A 17,761-nucleotide genomic window follows, 5' to 3' on the forward strand; every position below is an offset into this window, starting at 1 on the left:
TAATGGGCTTATTATTTTGAAATAACTACTCCTGCTTGTGAAGAGGAATAAGCTTATTTTGAAATAGTTATTTTGGAAGTTATTATTTCAAAATAACTTATCTTGATATAATGTGATAGTGTAAACATAGCCTCAGTGATTTCCTGGGTGGAGAGGAAACATCATTAACATCTGTAAAGTGCTTTGAAATCCTTGATTGGCAAGTTCTCTCTACACAGATGTGTATTTTTGTTATTATTACTGTTCTAGGGCTTCTAAATTATTTAGCAAGAACTGTTTTCAGCACCCAGAAGTAGCCTCTACAGTGCTATCACCATCAGTAAACCCAGCCACTGCACCCTGCATGCACAAACATGAAAGTCTGTGGCTATAGGAGTATGTGCTCACAAGTCTCAGTGCACTGAGCCCAAAAGCTATTACACTGCATTTCATTTTAAATTATATGAGCAATTTGGTCTGGGTCAGGGGTTAGTTGTAATTTTAAAATATCATCTCAAAGGCTCACTTTTATTTAAAAATTAATACAAATCTTGGAAGTAAGGAAGCAACTGATGAGCCCAGAGCTGTTTAGTATACTTGGATCCAATCTGCTCTTCAAGGTGAGGTTCAAGTTGTCGCCTCTGAAGATCTTGGGAACCAGATGGAAAAGACCCACTAGTGCAAGATTGTCCCTTCTGCACTGTATTCTGTTCCTAGCACCTAGCTAACAGGCCTGTACACATAAGCATTGTACACCTATCACAAATGAGAAGCTTCAGTTCAAAGCCACCGCCCTCCCCACATAAATGAATTGATTAGACACCATTTGCAAACTACAGTTTATTGAGATGTTTTTTTCTTGGTCCAAAAATTCAAAGTACATCCAGTCACATATATCCAGCTCCTAGATATACCAATAAACCTCAGTTCTCACTCTGTTGGAGGACATGCAAATTGAGAGAAACTAACTTTCCAAAGAGTGATGAATGCAAACTTTTATAGTTTATAAGAAAATATAACTTTATATATAGCATGTGTGTTAAATAACCAAGTTACAACGATAAGGAAACCAGAAAGTAGCTTTGAAGAAAGTCAGGCAGAAATAAACTTATCTAGAATCAAAGGAAAACATAAAGACCAAGTCCAATGTCTGATCTGATCTCATATGCTCTGCTGTAAATCGGGATTAACTCAATTTAAGTGAATGGTGTTATGCTATGTAAAACTGGTGTAAGTGAGAGGAAAAGTGTTCCGTGTATACCTACTCTTTTCCAGGATTATCTTGTTCCTCTTTATTTTGTTAACATCTTTTCCAGACCTAATTCACAGGCCTTTCAGCTCATTTATACAGTGACAGGACATCAAGAGAAAACTGCCATGTCATTACAGAACAAAGCTGAACCTAAGTGGTGCAGGTGTTTGAGCCTCTGAGGACAGCAGTCCTGGGATGGGATCATGGCATGACCCTGGCCTTCAATTATAATATGAGAAAGGGAATAGTTCTGACCTCAGGCTCTCTCATATAAATCGCAGTGACTTTGGCGGGTGTTGAATATGCATATCCAAAGTCAGAGTTCTGCCAAAACTTTTCAAGGGTTTGAACTCAGTGTAGTAACTATCTGTTCTGTCACAGAGGGAACAAGGGTTCTGTTCTAGTATGTAAGGCTACGTCTTCACTGGCACCCTTTTCCGGAAATGCTTAAAACGGAACAGTTTTCCGTTATAAGTATTTCCGGAAAAAGCGCGTCTACATTGGCAGGATGCTTTTCCGGAAAAGCGTCCGTGCAAATGTAGACGTGCTTTTCCGCAAAAAAGCCCCGATTGTCATTTTCGCGATCGGGGCTTTTTTGCGGAAAAGAAATCTGTGCTGTCTACACTGGCCCTTTTCCGGAACAGTTTTCCGGAAAAAGACTTTTGCCCGAACGGGAGCAGCATAGTTTTTCCGGAAAAGCACTGATGATTTTACAGTAGATTGTCAGTGCTTTTCCGGAAATTCAAGGGGCCAGTGTAGACAGCTGGCAAGTTATTCCGGAAAAGTAGCTGATTTTCCGGAACAAGTGGCCAGTGTAGACACAGCCTAAGTGTTTTTAGTACTGATGAAGTGCTTGGATGACAGTGCTACAGAATTAAATCTACAGAACATTTGTGGGTAGTGCATGTTTCCTTCTCTGTGCTGCCTCCAAATGTACTTCGCCCATGCCCTGAAGAAAACACAGGACAGTAAGTGGCTCCAAGGCTTATTCAGTCCTTGGCCCCTCTGCTATGATTGGCTACAGGAGATTCGATGGTGACAGTGGTTATGGTGATGTGAAACCACTAAGAACAGGACTGAGATTGCCAACTTATTCCATCTAGACCATCAGCCAGTGATTGCTTGAGTGGTGATCAGAGTCACTACTGAGCAAAACTGAACTGAAACAGATGACCTACAAGTGAGATGTACTGTCGCAATAGCAATTATGTCAGCCATCGACTCACCATAGATAACTCCAACACTGCTCATCTCTTAAAAGCAGAGAGGGATACAGGACGGATATGTGGAGGCCTTTTGAAAAATTACTGTTTTAATTATTTCCATAAAATGGACAAGTCTCACCTAAAACACACAACTCTTACTGAAATTAAGCAGACTAGTAAAACTTGAATTAAAAGTCATTTAAGAGAAATTGCAATTGAAATGCAACAATGCATTTCTGTATGATAAACTCATGCAGTCTTACAGCGACTTACTAAAACACATGCAATAGGGAAACCAGTGATTTTCCAGGGAGGAAGAGAATTTCTGTTTCTTTTCAGGACTGATACTGCTTTTCTCCCATTGAGGAACTTTCCCAAATGCTGATGTTTCAGCTGCTGTTTGTAAAGACAAGTATGTGTAAATCAGCCCATGAACTGGAACAGATCAATAATGGTCTACCATGTTTTACCAGTGGGGTCAGAAAGCTATCCAAGCCCTTCCTGCATACAGAGGAAGTAATAAGACAAACTATGTGTAATTCCTGTTTATACAAGAAACAGCTGGTAAAATATAAAACCAATAGGAACTAGTTGTACTTTTGTAGTAAAATAAAGCTAGTCATTGAACACACTTGGTGTGCGGTGTTAACAGGAGACTGTATAAAACACACAGACATTCTCTAGAAAATGAGTAAACTACAGCACAGTATTGTGGAAATATACAGAAAGCACTTGCACTGGTATAAAAATATACACCTCAGACAATGATGTAAACTGGTACAAAATAATTCCAATAAACAGGAATGAGTTTACAAAAGGTCACATTACTATAAAATAATAAAACCACGTTTTCTTCGTCTCCCAAGCTCATGCGCACAACTCAGACAAGCAGGCAGCCCAACAAAGGGGCACGTGTACCAAAGGTGAACAGACTGAGGCTGGACTCACTGTTTGACCTTTTCAGTCAATAGTGCCTGTTTGGTGCAGACTGCAGCCAGCCTTGCAGAAACCTGACTGCCTGGCAGTAGGAAAGCAAAGCCCAGCTCCCGAAGGGTATATCTAGACTGCAATAAAATACCCATGGTTAGCTTGTGTCAGCTGACTTGGGTTCACGCTACAGGGCTATAAAATTGCATTATAGCTGTTTGGGCTCATTCTGGATTCAGAGCTTGGGCTCCAGCCTGATTTAAAGGTTTACACGGCAAGTTTATAGCCCCACGCATCCTAACAGATATTGTAGCATGTGTTCTCCAACTCACCATCTTCTACTCCATTAGGTGCCAAAGAAAAAGCATGCTGGGAACTGGGATGGTACTGCTGTTGCTAAGTCACAACGTCTATCCTACAGGTTTGGTTATTTGCTTAATGGCCTTGTCAGTCAGTGAACATTAAGTGCATGGTGACGCCTGCACAGAGAAAGCTGGAAAAAGGAATACAGATGCACCAACAGAATAGACTCTGTCACTTCATCTCTGACGAAACAGTCCTGCTTGTTCCCTGGGAGAGTAGATGAGATCTTCTGTCTGCCCTGCTGGACATATGGTAAGGGCAGGGATGGTAATGGCTACAGGGAAAAGAAGCTGGCAAAAGGAGAAGCAAAAGTACCTCATCACCTCTGCTGGGAAGTTAGGAAGGTTCCTGCTTCCTCCTCTGAAACAAAAATCCATTGGCTGTTAGGTAAGCACCTGGTTACCAAAGAGTTCCAGGGCAATAAAGGGGCTCAGATCTGACTGCAAGTTGGTAGGCAAACAACAGAAGCAAGCCTAGGAAGTGGAAGCCTGCATCTGGGAAGAAAGACAAGGTTGATCTTTGCTTTGGTACTGCTCAGCACAATCCACAGACTTCTTTCACTGTCAAGTTCCTAGTGCTCTTTGTGTGGAGAGGCTGCAGAGTTCACTGGCGGGAGCACTGCCCCTTCGGCCCCATACCTCAGGAATGGATTTGGTCAGACCTTCTGGCAGAAACTAGAATCTAGCAGCATTTTCTGATCCATGAGGGCAGAACTTATTGTTTCAGGGATCAGGGCAGGTTTGTATAATACTGAATGTGTCAAATCAGAGCTGAAACCTGCAGACCCCAAACAGCAGCAGGCGTTTCAGGGGGTGGGGGAACCAGGAGAATGGAGAAACACGTCATTAAGGCCTCCAGGGTTTTATTGACAGGACAAAGCAAGATGAGTCTTTCCCATCAACCTGTAAATTCAGTCTTACAACACTGTTTGCATTTGGCCATGGAAAGCTAGACGCCAGGCATCCTCGCACACAAAAAAGTGTTTTACCCGTTGTTTGAGAGAAGTCCTCTCTTTTGGCAGCTTGAATTGGATGTGTCCCAGCTTATGCTCTTTTTGGTCATTCTCTCTGAGCAGTGCAGCCAGTGACAGGTCCCCACAAAAACAAGACCCACAAGTCCGATTAGTTTTCCCCATGATCCTCTTCCACCCAGGCTACAATTTTCCCTTCCCAACCAGGAATGATGTCATCATCATGGAACACCTATAAAAAGGCAGAGAGATAATCGGGTCACTTCTGGAGATAGGCACTGCTTTGTTACATCTGCATAGCATGAGAGACAGAGGTACAGGTTGAACATCCCTAGGCCGGCACCCTTGGGACCGGACTGGTGCCAAACCAGAAAATTTGCTGAACGTCATGAGGTCAATATAGTCTGGCAGCATTACTAACAATTCCACTGCTTGCTGGGCTCTTAGAAGACATATTGGGGGTAAATTAGAGCTAAATAACAGCACAGAACACTGAGAGCCAGGACTGGTGGCTGTAAACAAACTTTATGGGACTGCAGGAAACTTGGCCACACCCATGATAAGTGGATATCCAGCTCACTACAATCATTCCAGACCATTGATGTTGCTGGACCAGAGATTATTAGACTAGAGAGATTGAACCTGTTTTATTATACCAAACAATACAAATAACTGGCACTTACACAGCTCAGTAAGGCTATATCTAGACTGCAGGCTTCTTTCAGAAGCCGCTTTTCTGGAGGAGATCTTCCAAAAAAAACCTTCTTCTGAAAGAAAGCATCCACATACAATAAGCACATCGAAAAAGTGATGTGCTTTTTTGACAGATAGCGTTCATACAGTGTGGATGCTATCTCGCATTTAAGCTGTGATTACTATGGACGGAGTGGCCACCAGGGCACCTGTGCTTTTTCCTCTTACCTCTTTTTTCGAAAGAACTCCCTCTTCCCCACCCACACACCCCTTTTTCCGAAAGAGTTCTTTTGGAAAAAGGCTTCTTCCTCGTAGAAAGAGGTTTACCAATATCAGAAAAAATCCACTGTTCTTTCAGTTTTTTTTTTCAAAAGAACGTGATTGCAGTGTGGATGTAAGTGAAGTATTTCCGGAAAAACGGCTGTTTCTGAAAAAAACCTCTGCAGTGTAGACATACTCTAAGTTCCCAACATGCTTTAAAAACAGCTTGCTCCTCCCCCTCAAAGAAAAATCGAGGATTATTATCCCAATTTTTCTGATAGGCTATGTGAGGTGCAGAGAAGGATCATGATTTTCTCAAGGTCCACAGGGAGGGAAGGCAGCATCAGAGCTGGGATTAAAACTTGAGAACACCTGGCTCCCAGTCAAGTGCTCAGAATGCTAGATTGTCTCTGGAGAAACTGGCACTGATGTATTCTTAACAGACGTTTCTGAGGGAAGGGAGCCCCTGAAGGGTTACTGTGTGGAGAAGGAAGAGGACCTTTGCTGCATGAAAACAGCAAATTACAAACCAAGAACCACATTCAGCTGTGGCATAAATAGGCTCTTTGACCTTAACAGGAATTGCAGCACTTATGCCAGAGCTGACTCTGGCCCCAAGTATTTAGGATAGTTTAAAGAAAGCCCATCTCTACCAGCTTGGCTCACAACCGTGGGCCACAGAGCCACAACTGGAACAAATGCAGCAATGGCATAGATGGAGAAATGGATCAAATCCCGTTGGCCTGTCCCATTCAGGAGACTTCTCTGACATCAGTAAGATGCAAACAGCCCAACAATTTGATATAGGACAGTGCTACCCAAAGAGCTGGGTGCTGATCTTGCAGGTTGCAACTCAGGTGTCACATTGGCTCTACTTCCTCCAAATCAAGCTATGAACAGAGTTTGGAAGGATAAACTGAGTGTCTGCTTTGTTTGGAAGACTCTCTTTCTGCTACAGAACGTAGGAGACCATCTGATAGTTGCCTTTTAAAGATACAATTTGGAATCTGCATCCCCCAAATAGTACGGTCACAGGGAGCATCTCTGGAATCAGCTGGCACTGTGAAGGCGGACCCTGCAAATCACCATCCACCACTTGTGCTGCTTTGCGATCACATGAAAGTCAGTGCTTTGAGTGGGGCCTGAAGACGTCTGCTTTTGGCTCTTTACTTGGGGCCTGTCATCCCATAAAGTGTAGCTCTGGAAACGGTAGCTTTGTAGCAAGTTAGAGATTTCACTCACATGGGATGTGAATCTGGCAGAGATTTCCAGGCTGTTGCTTGTGCTGTGATCTCACACACAAACTTAGATTATGAGAGAGCTGCTACTAAAGGGGTCAAAGATACCTCCTCCTTGACTGTGCCAAATTCGGGATCCAGGGCTTTGAAATGATACCGGTGGGTTCCTTCCCGATCGATAGCTGCCTTGAAGTCCTTCAGAGTCACCTCACCTAACCTGCAAAACAAGAGTTAAAAGCAATCTTTGCTGACACGTTCTGCCACAGGATTAAGATCGAGAGCTTGGACACAGCTATCATATGGCACACTGAACATCGGCACCAGCCTGGATATTGTGGCACAATGGACAGTACACTGAAGGGAGCCAGAGTGTCTGGAAAATACCGAGTGCGACCCAAAGCATCTGATCACAGACAGAATAGTGTTTGGCTTTTACCGAAAACAAACCCAGACCAACTCTTTTACGTTTCCTATGTACAGTCACCACAATAGCTGCTATCTTAATTACACTAATGGTTTGTGTTGTACTTGAGTAAGAGTAAAACTGCCTGGCTGCTGCCCACCCATAAAACCAGAGATTAATTATCATACAAACCAAAGATCAATCTTCTGGGGGCTTTAAATAAATAAACTAAGTACATATCCTGGGAAATTCCATCAGGCCTAAAGTGAACAAACACATCCTAGGCCTGCTTTCTTGTAACCACCTCCTCTTGGCCATGAAATAAAGTCAAAGGCTGGATTTAAGGGACAGAGAGCATGTTTTGGTGAGCAGAAGCACCAGGGACAAGATCAGTGCTCTCAGTGAACCAAATTCTATTAGTGTGGCAAAGAGGTCTCACCTTTTTGGTATGTTGACCATGAAAGGTGTGAGTGAGCGATCAGTGAAGTAGAGCACTTTGGTGCAGGCACTGCTGCTCATAGTGGGTGTGCTGTGAGAAGGCGGCAATTCTGCAAAGAGAGAAACACAAAGCACTGTCACTGCAGCCAAGAGAGGGCACTGTTTTCTTTCCAATCCTGTTCCCCCTAGAGGTATTATCATCATCATCTCAGCATAGGAGCAGAGATGGGAAATAGCTATTAGATGATGGAAAGACCTGTTAGATCCCCTCTCCAGGGCAGGATCTTGCCCCTTTATAGAAAGACAATGCACTGCAAGGTGAGCATTACAATGTTAGCCTGAAGGGGCACCCTATTTATGCCCCTGGGATAATGACACACAGCCCAATGCACACAACACACGCAGCGCACCACCTGCACTACAGGTACTTTGCCTGTTGTCTTTGCAGTGACTGGAGAATTCCAGCTCATTCCAAGAGAATCATCACAGTGACAGTCCTTCTAGCAGCTCAGAGGTGAGGGAGGAACACAATATAAGTGGTTCTCATTCTGCTCATCTTCACTGACAGAAAAGGGGGAGCAATAATTGATTGACATCTACAGGTCAAGAGGTCATATATCAGCTCAGCCCCACTGACTCAGAAAGGTGCAACAGACACAGTCCCCTGCCCTTCTGCCCATACTACATAGACTAGGGAGGTGTCTGTGTACATGGTAGGTTTGTTAACACGTGCGTCTCTTTTTCTGATTGTGCCAATACCCTCCCAGTCCCTGCAATGAGGGTGTGTCAATGCCAAAGGCCTAGACAGGGAAACTTTACACCGTGAGACCTCTCTGGTTTTTGATCTTCACATGTACACAAAGAAAGCAAACGGCAAACTGGGACATCAATCACAAGGGATTTCTGGCCATCACCTTGAGCTCTTTACACCAAGCAATTCTGGGTTTGTGGTTGCTGATGCCTGAATAATTTGACTGCTCCAGTTGAGGGGAAGGTGCCTGCAGGGGCTTTGGGAGGCGGGTGGGGCATGTTTTGCATGCATTGGGCTGGTGACATGGAGGCTGCTACAGGAACTGCAGCTTTAAATAAAAAGGCAACTGTAGGTGACTTGTCAGCAGAAGCCACATCCGGCTCTTAATCTAGACATTATGTGTCCTTAATTCTTTTGTTAACTTCTCCTGTGCCTTCCCCTCCCCTAAAATCCTCCTGGTGCTGAGCACTGCAATGTCGTTTAAAAGTGGGACTTCTACCACTATTTAAAAGTGGGGCTTTTTATTTGTCCCCACCACCAACAGGCAGTGTTCTCACTGCCATTGTGAGAGTCCAGTCTTTTCAAACCAATGGATTCTTCAGGTTATATTGACAACCGACCCCAGAAAAGCAGTTCCCATGATGAAGAGGAAACTAACGCTGTTCATGTCAGGCAAATGCAGTGACTGGGGAAAATGCTCTGCTACTATGTACTTGTTAAATCCTGGTCTAAGGGATGGTACTCATGGCCACTAGGTGGTGCAAGCCCTCAATGCAGCCAACTATAATTCTGAGGGAAGATGGCATTTGCCCCTGAATCCAAGGAGTAATTACTGACTACTATTATTTATATTGTGGCAGTGCTTGGGGATTCCATTCAGGATCAGGCTCCCATTCTGCCTGCCCACAGCACCTTGCACTGAATTTAGTCTGTAAAGCAAACAGCCAAGGCACCACAGTACAGCAATGGAGAGGCCAGACTGTTCTGCTTCCCAAGAGGGACATGCAGCAGTGAGCTCTGTCTAGGAAACCTCTGAGCCGTGAAGCCAATATCTGGAGTGACAGAGCTGAAATGCACTCACTGGAGTTGGGAGGCCAGGAGTCCCGATACTCATTTGCTCCTTGGCTGGCGGGTGACTTCCCTTGAACCTATGAGGAAAGCCAAGAGAGTGAAGGCAAAGGGTAAGTTCCCAAGCAAACTGGCCAGGGAAGGAAAATGTCATGAAACAATTTATAAGAACCTTCTTCTGCCTGACACACGCACGCACACAGAGCTTGTGGGTGGTGGGGACCCTGACACACACAACACACAAACACGTCCCCCCCTCGCTCCAATGCAGACACACAGAGAATCCCAAAACATACAGATTTTGCCAAGACACCTGCTGCAAGAAATGACATTTAAATGTAACCAACATGAATGACTATTTTCTCCTAAGACGATAGGAGCTCAGATTTCACACAACCTCTCCCACAGCTCAGAGAGGCAAAGTGCCTCCATTTACAACTCTTTACTGGGGTTCAGCATGGCCTGTAGTCCTTAACAAACAACAGTCAGAGCAGAGTCTTTGGAGTCAGATTCACCAGGACTTTGAATGTTTTGGGTATCTATCTATTGACCTCGATTTTTATCTGCTTAGGTTTAAGTACCCATTCTCCAGATGCTTGATGATGCTCTGTCTCCCACCCTCCTCCCTTTTTCCTTTCTCTCCCCTCTCCTATTTATTTCGAGTTTTCATATCCCCAACTCATAACTCCGGTCATCTGAAGAAGTGGGCTGTGCCCATGAAAGCTCATGATACCATTTACATGTTTTGTTAGTCTATAAAGTGCTACCAGACCATTTGTTGTTTTTTCTGTAACAGACTAACTCGGCTACCCCCCGAAGCTCTTGAATGTCAGTGTTTACTCTTTGCACTGCCACTCTTCTTGCAGACATTGAATAGACCTCAATAAAGAAACAGCACATGGGCTGGACTGATTAAAAATGCCAACCCAACCCTGCTCTCAGACAAAGACAAACTAACCCTGGGTACTTATAGGACAGCAAGTGTGTGCTTCCAAATACCACTGTGCAGCACAACAGAGTCCAGGCGGCAGCAATGACAGCACATAGTGGTTTAGTAGCAGCTTACAGCACTCTGCAAACGTGAGCCACTTAATCCTTACAGTTCCAACACTTGACTTGATCAGTGGCGCTCAACCTTTCCAGATTACGTTACCTCTTTGAGTATGATCTGTCTTGTGTACCCGCAAGTTTCACCTCACTACTTCCTTACAAACTCAGACATAAAATGCAAAAGTATCACAGTGCACTACTACTGAAAATTTGTAGACTGTTAATTTGTAGACTGTTAATTGTATCAGTTAATTGAACAGTCGAGTAACCTCATGAATTCTTATAGGTTAGTCGACTATTCTATAGTCCCTGGGGGCAAAGCCAGCATCCAGTGTGCCTCACTCCCAAGTAGCCCCCTGCCACTCCATGCTGCTGCCTCGGTATCAGAGGCAACAGCGTGGGGTGCCAAGCAGGAGCTGGTCTGAGAGGGGAGCCAGTTTAAAAATCATCTCCCACTGCGGACTGGCTACCCGTCGCCCTGTGCTGTTGCCTCCGATAAAGAGGCAGCAGTGCAGGGTGGCAGCAGCCCTTGTCCATGGGGGTTCTGAACTCCCAGACCCAGTATGAGCCAGGATGGAGCTGGGCTGCCTGCCTGCCTGGCTCATAATGCACTTTAAATGTAGTCACAGCTTGCGTCCTGGACCCGTCACAAGCCAGGACGGAGCTGGGCTGCTGGCCAGCCTGCTAAAAAAATTTACTGGCAGGAGGGGAGAGGGGAAATACGTGTAGTCTATAGCTTTGACCTATAACCTTTTGCTTATCAGTTAATCGACTACGCTATTACATCCCTAATGTTTACTACATAATTATAAAAGAAATCAACTGCAATATAAATACTATACTTTCATCTCTGTGTAGTATAGAGAGCAGTACAAACAAGCCATTGTTTCTATACAATTCTAGGTTCTACTTTGCTAGTGCTTTTTATGTAGCCTGTTGTAAAACTAGGCAAATATCTAGAGGAGCTGATGAACCCCCTGGAAGATCCCTGGGTACCGCCAGGGGTATGTGCACGTCTGGTTGAGAGCCACTGGACTAGATGACTGCTTCTCAGTGATGTAAGAAGCACATCTTACCATTAGGCCTCCAGTGAGAGCAGAGATGTGAGGTACAGTAATGAAGCACCATCTGCTGCGGCCTATGGGTTCCCCCAGGGCTGGCTAAAGTCCTTAGGGGCCCTCCATCTGACACAGTCTAGGCTTCTTCAGGATTCAGTGAGCAAAGGGACCACATGATCATCATGCTGCAGGAAGAGATGTGAGGGGAAGGAGCAATCCCTGGATGCAAGCCCTGATTAGTCAGAGCAGGTGGAGGGAAGAAGCCAAGCCCCGTGGGGAATGTTTACCCTTCTCTCTTGCCTCTTCTGTGTCTCCACGCGGTGCAGTCTCTCCATCAGGCTGGAGATGCCTTGTTCCAGGCTGTCGATAGTGTGGTGCTGAGGGTCGTGGCCGCTGAAACTGTTCCGCAAGCTGCGCAGGGCATCGCGCACCAACTGCAGGTCATTTGTCTGCCCAAGAGACCAGGAGAAGTCAGCCAATGGAGGGATTCAGAGCCGCAGGGTAAGCTCCCTCCCTCCTGGCAGTGCAGCTTCTCTCAGGCCCCAGGGACTCTCCAGGGCTTCCGCTCTCCTTATAGGCTGGCAGTGGCAGAGGGAAGGATGCTGATCGGATTCCTGAGCTAGCTCTGGCTAAGCAGCAGAGTACCTACCACTCTGTGGGCCGTGGGAGCAGCTCCTTTTCCTGCTGTCTGGAGGAAGCCATTGCTCTGAGTGCTGTGATTGCTGTAGCCCATCACCTGTTGCAAGGAGAAGACACTTGACTCTCAGACGTGTGAGCGGCAGGGAAAACAGCTGCACCAACAACCCAGCCCCATTCCGCAAGGGACAGAAATTCACTCCTAAACAACACCCCCTCCCCACACCGGAACCTAAGCCAGTGTAATGATTCTCATTTTGCAGATGGGGAAACTGAGTCAGGGATGGGCAGTAACTTGCCAGACAGCCACAGAGGGAATCAGTACCAGGGCTGGAATTAGAATCCAGCAATTCCTGTTCCCCCATCCAGTGCTCAGACCACTGGGCTTCGCCCCTTGTCAAGCTGATGAGAGAAACTGAATAGGTCTGAACTTTCCCAGCTGAGCTGTGGCAGAGAGCAGCCCCCACAGCAGCTCTGGCTGTGATGTCCCAGGGAGCCTGGCCTCTCTGGGACGGAGGGGTGCCCCGGGGAGCTTGGCACTGGATTCTAGCTGCACATTACATAACGTCAGGCACAGAACAGCATTCCAAGAACCACGCACCTCTTCTGCCTCTCTCTTCATGCACTGAGCCAGCAGGGCCTCCTTGTGCTCCAGCTCCCGCTGCAAATCTGCCTGCAAAGGGAACAGAGAAATCAGCGGGAACTGAGCTGACCAGGCTGGCAACAGCTTCTCAAGGGCAAGGCATGTTTGCAGGCTCTGTACCTGCTGGTAGCTGGCTTCAGAGAGCTGACGGAGCATTTCATCGAGCTTGGCCTGGTGCTGCTGTAAGTGCCGGTCCTTCTGGCCCAGCTCCTTCTGCAACCCAGAGAGTTTGGAGACATCAGTGTGTGAGCAGGTGATGAAGGCTCACCCTAACCTTCCTCGGGAGCAGGGAAGGGTAAAAGCAGGGACAGCCTGTCTGCCTTAAACTCCTTATTCTAACTGTACTTTAAGGCCTTGTTTGAAAGGGTCCATCTGACCCTGGGCTACAGACATGCCACAGACTCAGCACGGAGGCCAGCAGCACACCTGATCGATTGGCCCAGAATTCATTAAGGCCCCAAGGCTAATTGAAGGACATAGATGCTACGGGCAGTAGGTAAGCATTGTGTGCAAGGTGGATCCCAAAGTAACCCGATGACCACTGTGAAAAGCACTGCTCTATGCAGAGTCCCCCAGGTGGCAGGCGCCTTCCAGCACTTCTTAAGCTGAGCAGCCCCACTCCAAAGGATTACCCAGAAACCCCTTGTTATTGCTATTTCTTCACAGTGATAGCCCAATGGAGGTGACAGAGCATATGTGCAGACAGAGAGGGCAGGAGCCCTGTGGGAAGAATGTTCCCTGGGCTCTGCCAATCTCCACGCCACTGGGTTGGCTGTTTCCTTACTTTGTATTCTCCCAGAAGTCTGTTCCTCTCTTCAACCTTCCTCTGCAGATCAACCTGCAGACACAAAATCGGGGAGAGAGGTTTGTATCTCAGGATAAAGGCCGCCATGGGGGGTAGGTGCATAGAGTAACAGAGCCTGAGGTGAGCAGCAATGAAGTTACACACAGAGATATTCAGGGCAGTAGGCGGTTCTCTTGGATATGGCAAATATACTGCCCCCTCCTTCGTTCCTGCTGCCTCTTCAATACTGATTCTACACACGTGCTCTCTCTGCCAAACGTCACTTGCCTTTAACACATGGAACAGAGATAAAGGGACCACTGCAGCTTTAGCTCAGTCAGAAAGCTTCCCTTTGTTTCAACCAACGAGGAGAGCCTCTGGAGGATGGGGAAGAAGAGGAGGAACCCTCCTGAAAGCAGAGGAAGGAGCAGAAGAGTCCACTGAGTCTGACTACAGGCCACTGGGTTTGCATTGCACTGTTTCCACTGCACAGCCCTGTGATCACTGCTCCATCTATCCCATGACTCATGGACCTATACGGTGACTACTAGGCCTTCTGCTCTGCTCTCAGACCCTGCAGTATTCAGCGATCCTCCCCAATACGTGTGACGCTGTCAGAATTAGCAGCGCAAATGACTCACATTCTGGTTGTGCAATTCCTCCTTGTCCATATTTGCTCTCAGAAGCTCCTGCTTTAGCTGAAGAACTGAAGCATCCTGCTGGGCCAACCTCTGCTGCAATGCATCCTGGGAAAATACACGAATTACTGTTAACACAGCACCATTGGTGTGCGGAGAGCAGGCAGGCACCCTGCCGCGAGGAGCGGCTGATCTACATTTGATAGATAACATAGTGAAAATGACAACAAGCCCAGGGGACACAGAGTGACATGCAGAGTGCCAGACTGTGGCACAGGGACCAAGATGAGTCCTGACACCCCAACAGGAGACGTGAAGGTATCTGCCCAAACAAGCTCGCAGGCCTAATACAGTGTTGCTGCCTGCTGCTGGATTCTCTGTCTTTAGCCAGCGGTCATAATCACTGAGCAATCTCGGTGTTTCTGCTTGAATTTCCGGCTCAGGCATGGGACCATCAAACTTCCCCAATTGGGAGAAGCAGCTGTGCGTTTGGAGGCTCTTTTTGGTGGTCCGGAGCCAGCGCCCCGCGTCTATTGCCTGCACCACCCATAAGCGAGAAACAGGCAAACATCAGTCAAGCGAGCAAGCCTCCGATGTGAAAAATTCACGCTGCCCATTGAGGCATAACAGTGTTGGCAACTCCTCTCTGAATGTGTCTCTGGAGAGCCAGGATCCAGGCCTGAATCAGGATCCACCCCTATACTTTTCCATTGCTATTATTGTGCAGCCAACAGCTCCACGTTGGGCAGCCTATTGCTTTCTCCACAACACAGGATGACAGGCAGCTCTAAAAATACCTCCAGCTCAGAAGCAGATTATTACAGCACCCGTACTCTAGAGCCGTGGTCACCAACCCATCAATCGCAACTGAGGGATCAACCAGTCGATCGTGAGGCGTTCGGGCTCCCCACCCCCAACAAGCCCCACTACCTACCTCCAGTGACAGTGGAGGTAGTGGCAGCTTCCTGTAGGGTGGACAGAAATCCTGCAGCTGTACCTGCAGCTGTGCGCTGGCTGCTCCCCTTCCCCAGGTCTGTGGCATGCTGGGAACTTGCCAGGGGGAGGGGAGGGAAGGGAGGGAAGGGAGTCCCCAGAGGAGGTGCACACCGGGGCTTCCCTGCTCTGCGGGAAGGAGGGGGAGGAGTCCCGGGAGGAGGCAGGTGCGGGGGACTCCTTGTTCCCTACCCCCTGCCCCCAGCAACACCCTGTCCCCTGCCCCCCACTGACACCCTGTCCCCACCCCAGAACCCTGTCCCCTGCCCCAGCATCCACTAGCACCCTTCCCCAGTACCATGTCCCCTGCTCCCACCAGCACAGTTGGGGCCACATTAGCGAGGCTTGGGGTTTTTTGGAGGAGTTATTTTTTTGCATCTCACTTGTGTGGCCCCCAACTGATTTTTCTGTGGGTCAGTGACCCCCGACTCAAGATAATTATAAATAAAAACAATGCAGAAACTTTGTGTGTTTGACATAGTATTTTATTTAAAAATGAAGCCTGGCCAGCAAACCCTTAATTGGGGCCAACCCCCCATCTGGCCGCGCAGCATCATAACACTCCTGCACGCCCCCCGCAACCCTAGATCTGAGCCTATCAAACACTGGACCCCCCCTGCCCTGAGCCCCTCACATACCCCAACCCAAATTCCTGCAACCTGACATCCAAAAGCCTGTGGCTTGCCTAGTACCCCAACCCTCCATCTGACCCCAACGCTCCACAGCCTGGAGCCTCCTCCGCAAGCCAGCGCCCCTTCTTCACCTCCTCCTGCATCCAGATTTCTTCCCGGAGCTTGCACCTCTCACCCCTTCCCACCCCCAAATCCCTCATTCCCACCCCAGAGCCCACACATCCTGTCTCAACCCAGTGAGGGTTTGGCTAGACTGCAGGAGTTTCTCCAGGATTCCAGAGATATCCCGGAAAAACTCTTCCACATCCAGGGACGCGTTTGTTCTTCCACTTTTTTTAGTGGAAGAGCAAACATGCTCTTTTGGTAACCCGTGTATTCCTTGTTCCATGAGGAATAAGGGGGCTTCCGAAAGAAAGGGTCTTTTTGACAATTGGTCCAGAATTTTCCTATAGAAGAATCAGAAAAAAAAAGCAGTAGTGTAGAGTCTATAAAGGCTGGGGATAGCAAGTGCTGGAGAGGAGAACAGACGGCGGGGCTTCAAGGAAGGGGTGGGGTCTTGGGAGAAGGATGAGGTGGTAGATCTTGGCTTGTTCTGACATTTAAAAAGTGATCTTGAGTGTAAAAAGGTTGGAGACCACTGCTCTAGAGGGAGGTGCTGGGCAAACAGGAACACAAACAGCCAAAAAGCTGCCCCAGCTAAGGAGGGCATCTGCACATGCCATGGCTTCCTCTCTGCTGCCAGGAATAAACCAGTCCACCCCCACTAACCTGTACCACATTTATTTCTAGGAGAGCAGGGCTAACAGGCCACAAGAAGCACCATTCACATACCTTGTCCTACCCATCCCTTAGAGAAAGTATGAACCAAAGAAGAATGTGATTTAGCTAAGGTCACAAAGACAGTCAGTGAAAGAGCCAGCTGTCCTAACTCCCAGCCCCCTGCTCTGAGCATATTCACTTCCCAGTGCCAGGAACAGAATCCAGGAGATCCACAAGAATGATTAATGATTAGAAAGCGTATCTTGTAGGCACAGACTGAAGGAACTCAATCTCTGCAACTTAATGAAGAGAAGCTTAAGGTGTGATTCAATTACAGTCTATACATATCAAACATTTTGATAATGAGATCTTTAATCTAGCCGAGAAAGATCTCACACAATCCAATGAGTGGCAGCAGAAGTTAGGCAAATTCAGGCTGGAAATAAGGCATATTCAGACTGCAAGGGTAATGACCCACCAGAACAATTCACCAAGGATCACGGTGGAATCTCCATCACTTACAAATTGTCAGTCAGGATGGGATGTTTTCTGAAAGATCAGCACCAGGAATTATTGTGGGGCAGGTCTCTGGCCTGTATTGTGAGGGAGGTCAGATTAGATGATCACAGTGGTCTCTTCTGGCCTTGGGCTCTATAAAGCTATGAGTCCTGACTCCCACAGGCCCTACTCCATCCTCTGAGGTAAGCTGAGAGGTATCATCTTTCCCCTGGCCCCTCTGATAGGCTCCCAAAGTTTACTGTTAACTATTTAACTGATTCTCGTCTCACCTTTATGCCTTGTAGGTTTCGTGCCTCTTGTTTGTGTTTCAGTAATTCCTTCTGTAAATCCAACACACGTTGTTTAAATGGCAGTTTTGTGTCAGCCCAGAAATAACCCTAGCCCTCCCAACACTGGGTCACTAAGACACCCTCTTTGGAATACAAAAAAAAAACACCCAACTCCTCCAGCAGACCAAAAACCACTTTGGACGAGGAAGGACCCATTTTAAAGAGTTTACAA

The 17,761-nt window shown here is 47.1% G+C and overlaps 1 protein-coding gene across 5 annotated transcripts in view; it reads right to left on the reverse strand.

Annotated features, from left to right (window-relative positions):
• Positions 1–459: 459 nt before the first annotated feature.
• The window catches only part of DIXDC1 (DIX domain containing 1), an 81,092-nt gene continuing 63,790 nt past the window's right edge, over positions 460–17,761 (reverse strand). For 2 of the 5 annotated variants that reach the window (XM_075909782.2, XM_006111215.5), the window contains 11 exons: positions 17,530–17,580; positions 14,361–14,465; positions 13,720–13,773; positions 13,056–13,148; positions 12,894–12,965; positions 12,306–12,392; positions 11,944–12,105; positions 9,562–9,628; positions 7,731–7,839; positions 6,997–7,105; positions 463–4,928 (listed from right to left, as the gene is read on the reverse strand). In XM_075909782.2, coding sequence (XP_075765897.1) covers positions 4,848–4,928; positions 6,997–7,105; positions 7,731–7,839; positions 9,562–9,628; positions 11,944–12,105; positions 12,306–12,392; positions 12,894–12,965; positions 13,056–13,148; positions 13,720–13,773; positions 14,361–14,465; positions 17,530–17,580 — 990 coding nt within the window. In that variant the 3' untranslated portion in view covers positions 463–4,847. Of the gene's footprint in view, positions 4,929–6,996; positions 7,106–7,730; positions 7,840–9,561; positions 9,629–11,943; positions 12,106–12,305; positions 12,393–12,893; positions 13,149–13,719; positions 13,774–14,360; positions 14,466–17,529; positions 17,581–17,761 lie in introns of all 5 variants that reach the window. The other 3 variants (XM_006111218.5, XM_006111217.5, XM_089773384.1) reach the window with 3 other exon arrangements.

Source organism: Pelodiscus sinensis, chromosome 25 (assembly GCF_052426305.1).
Source record: "Pelodiscus sinensis isolate ZL-2025 chromosome 25, ASM5242630v1, whole genome shotgun sequence".
Taxonomy (NCBI): Eukaryota; Metazoa; Chordata; order Testudines; family Trionychidae; genus Pelodiscus; species Pelodiscus sinensis.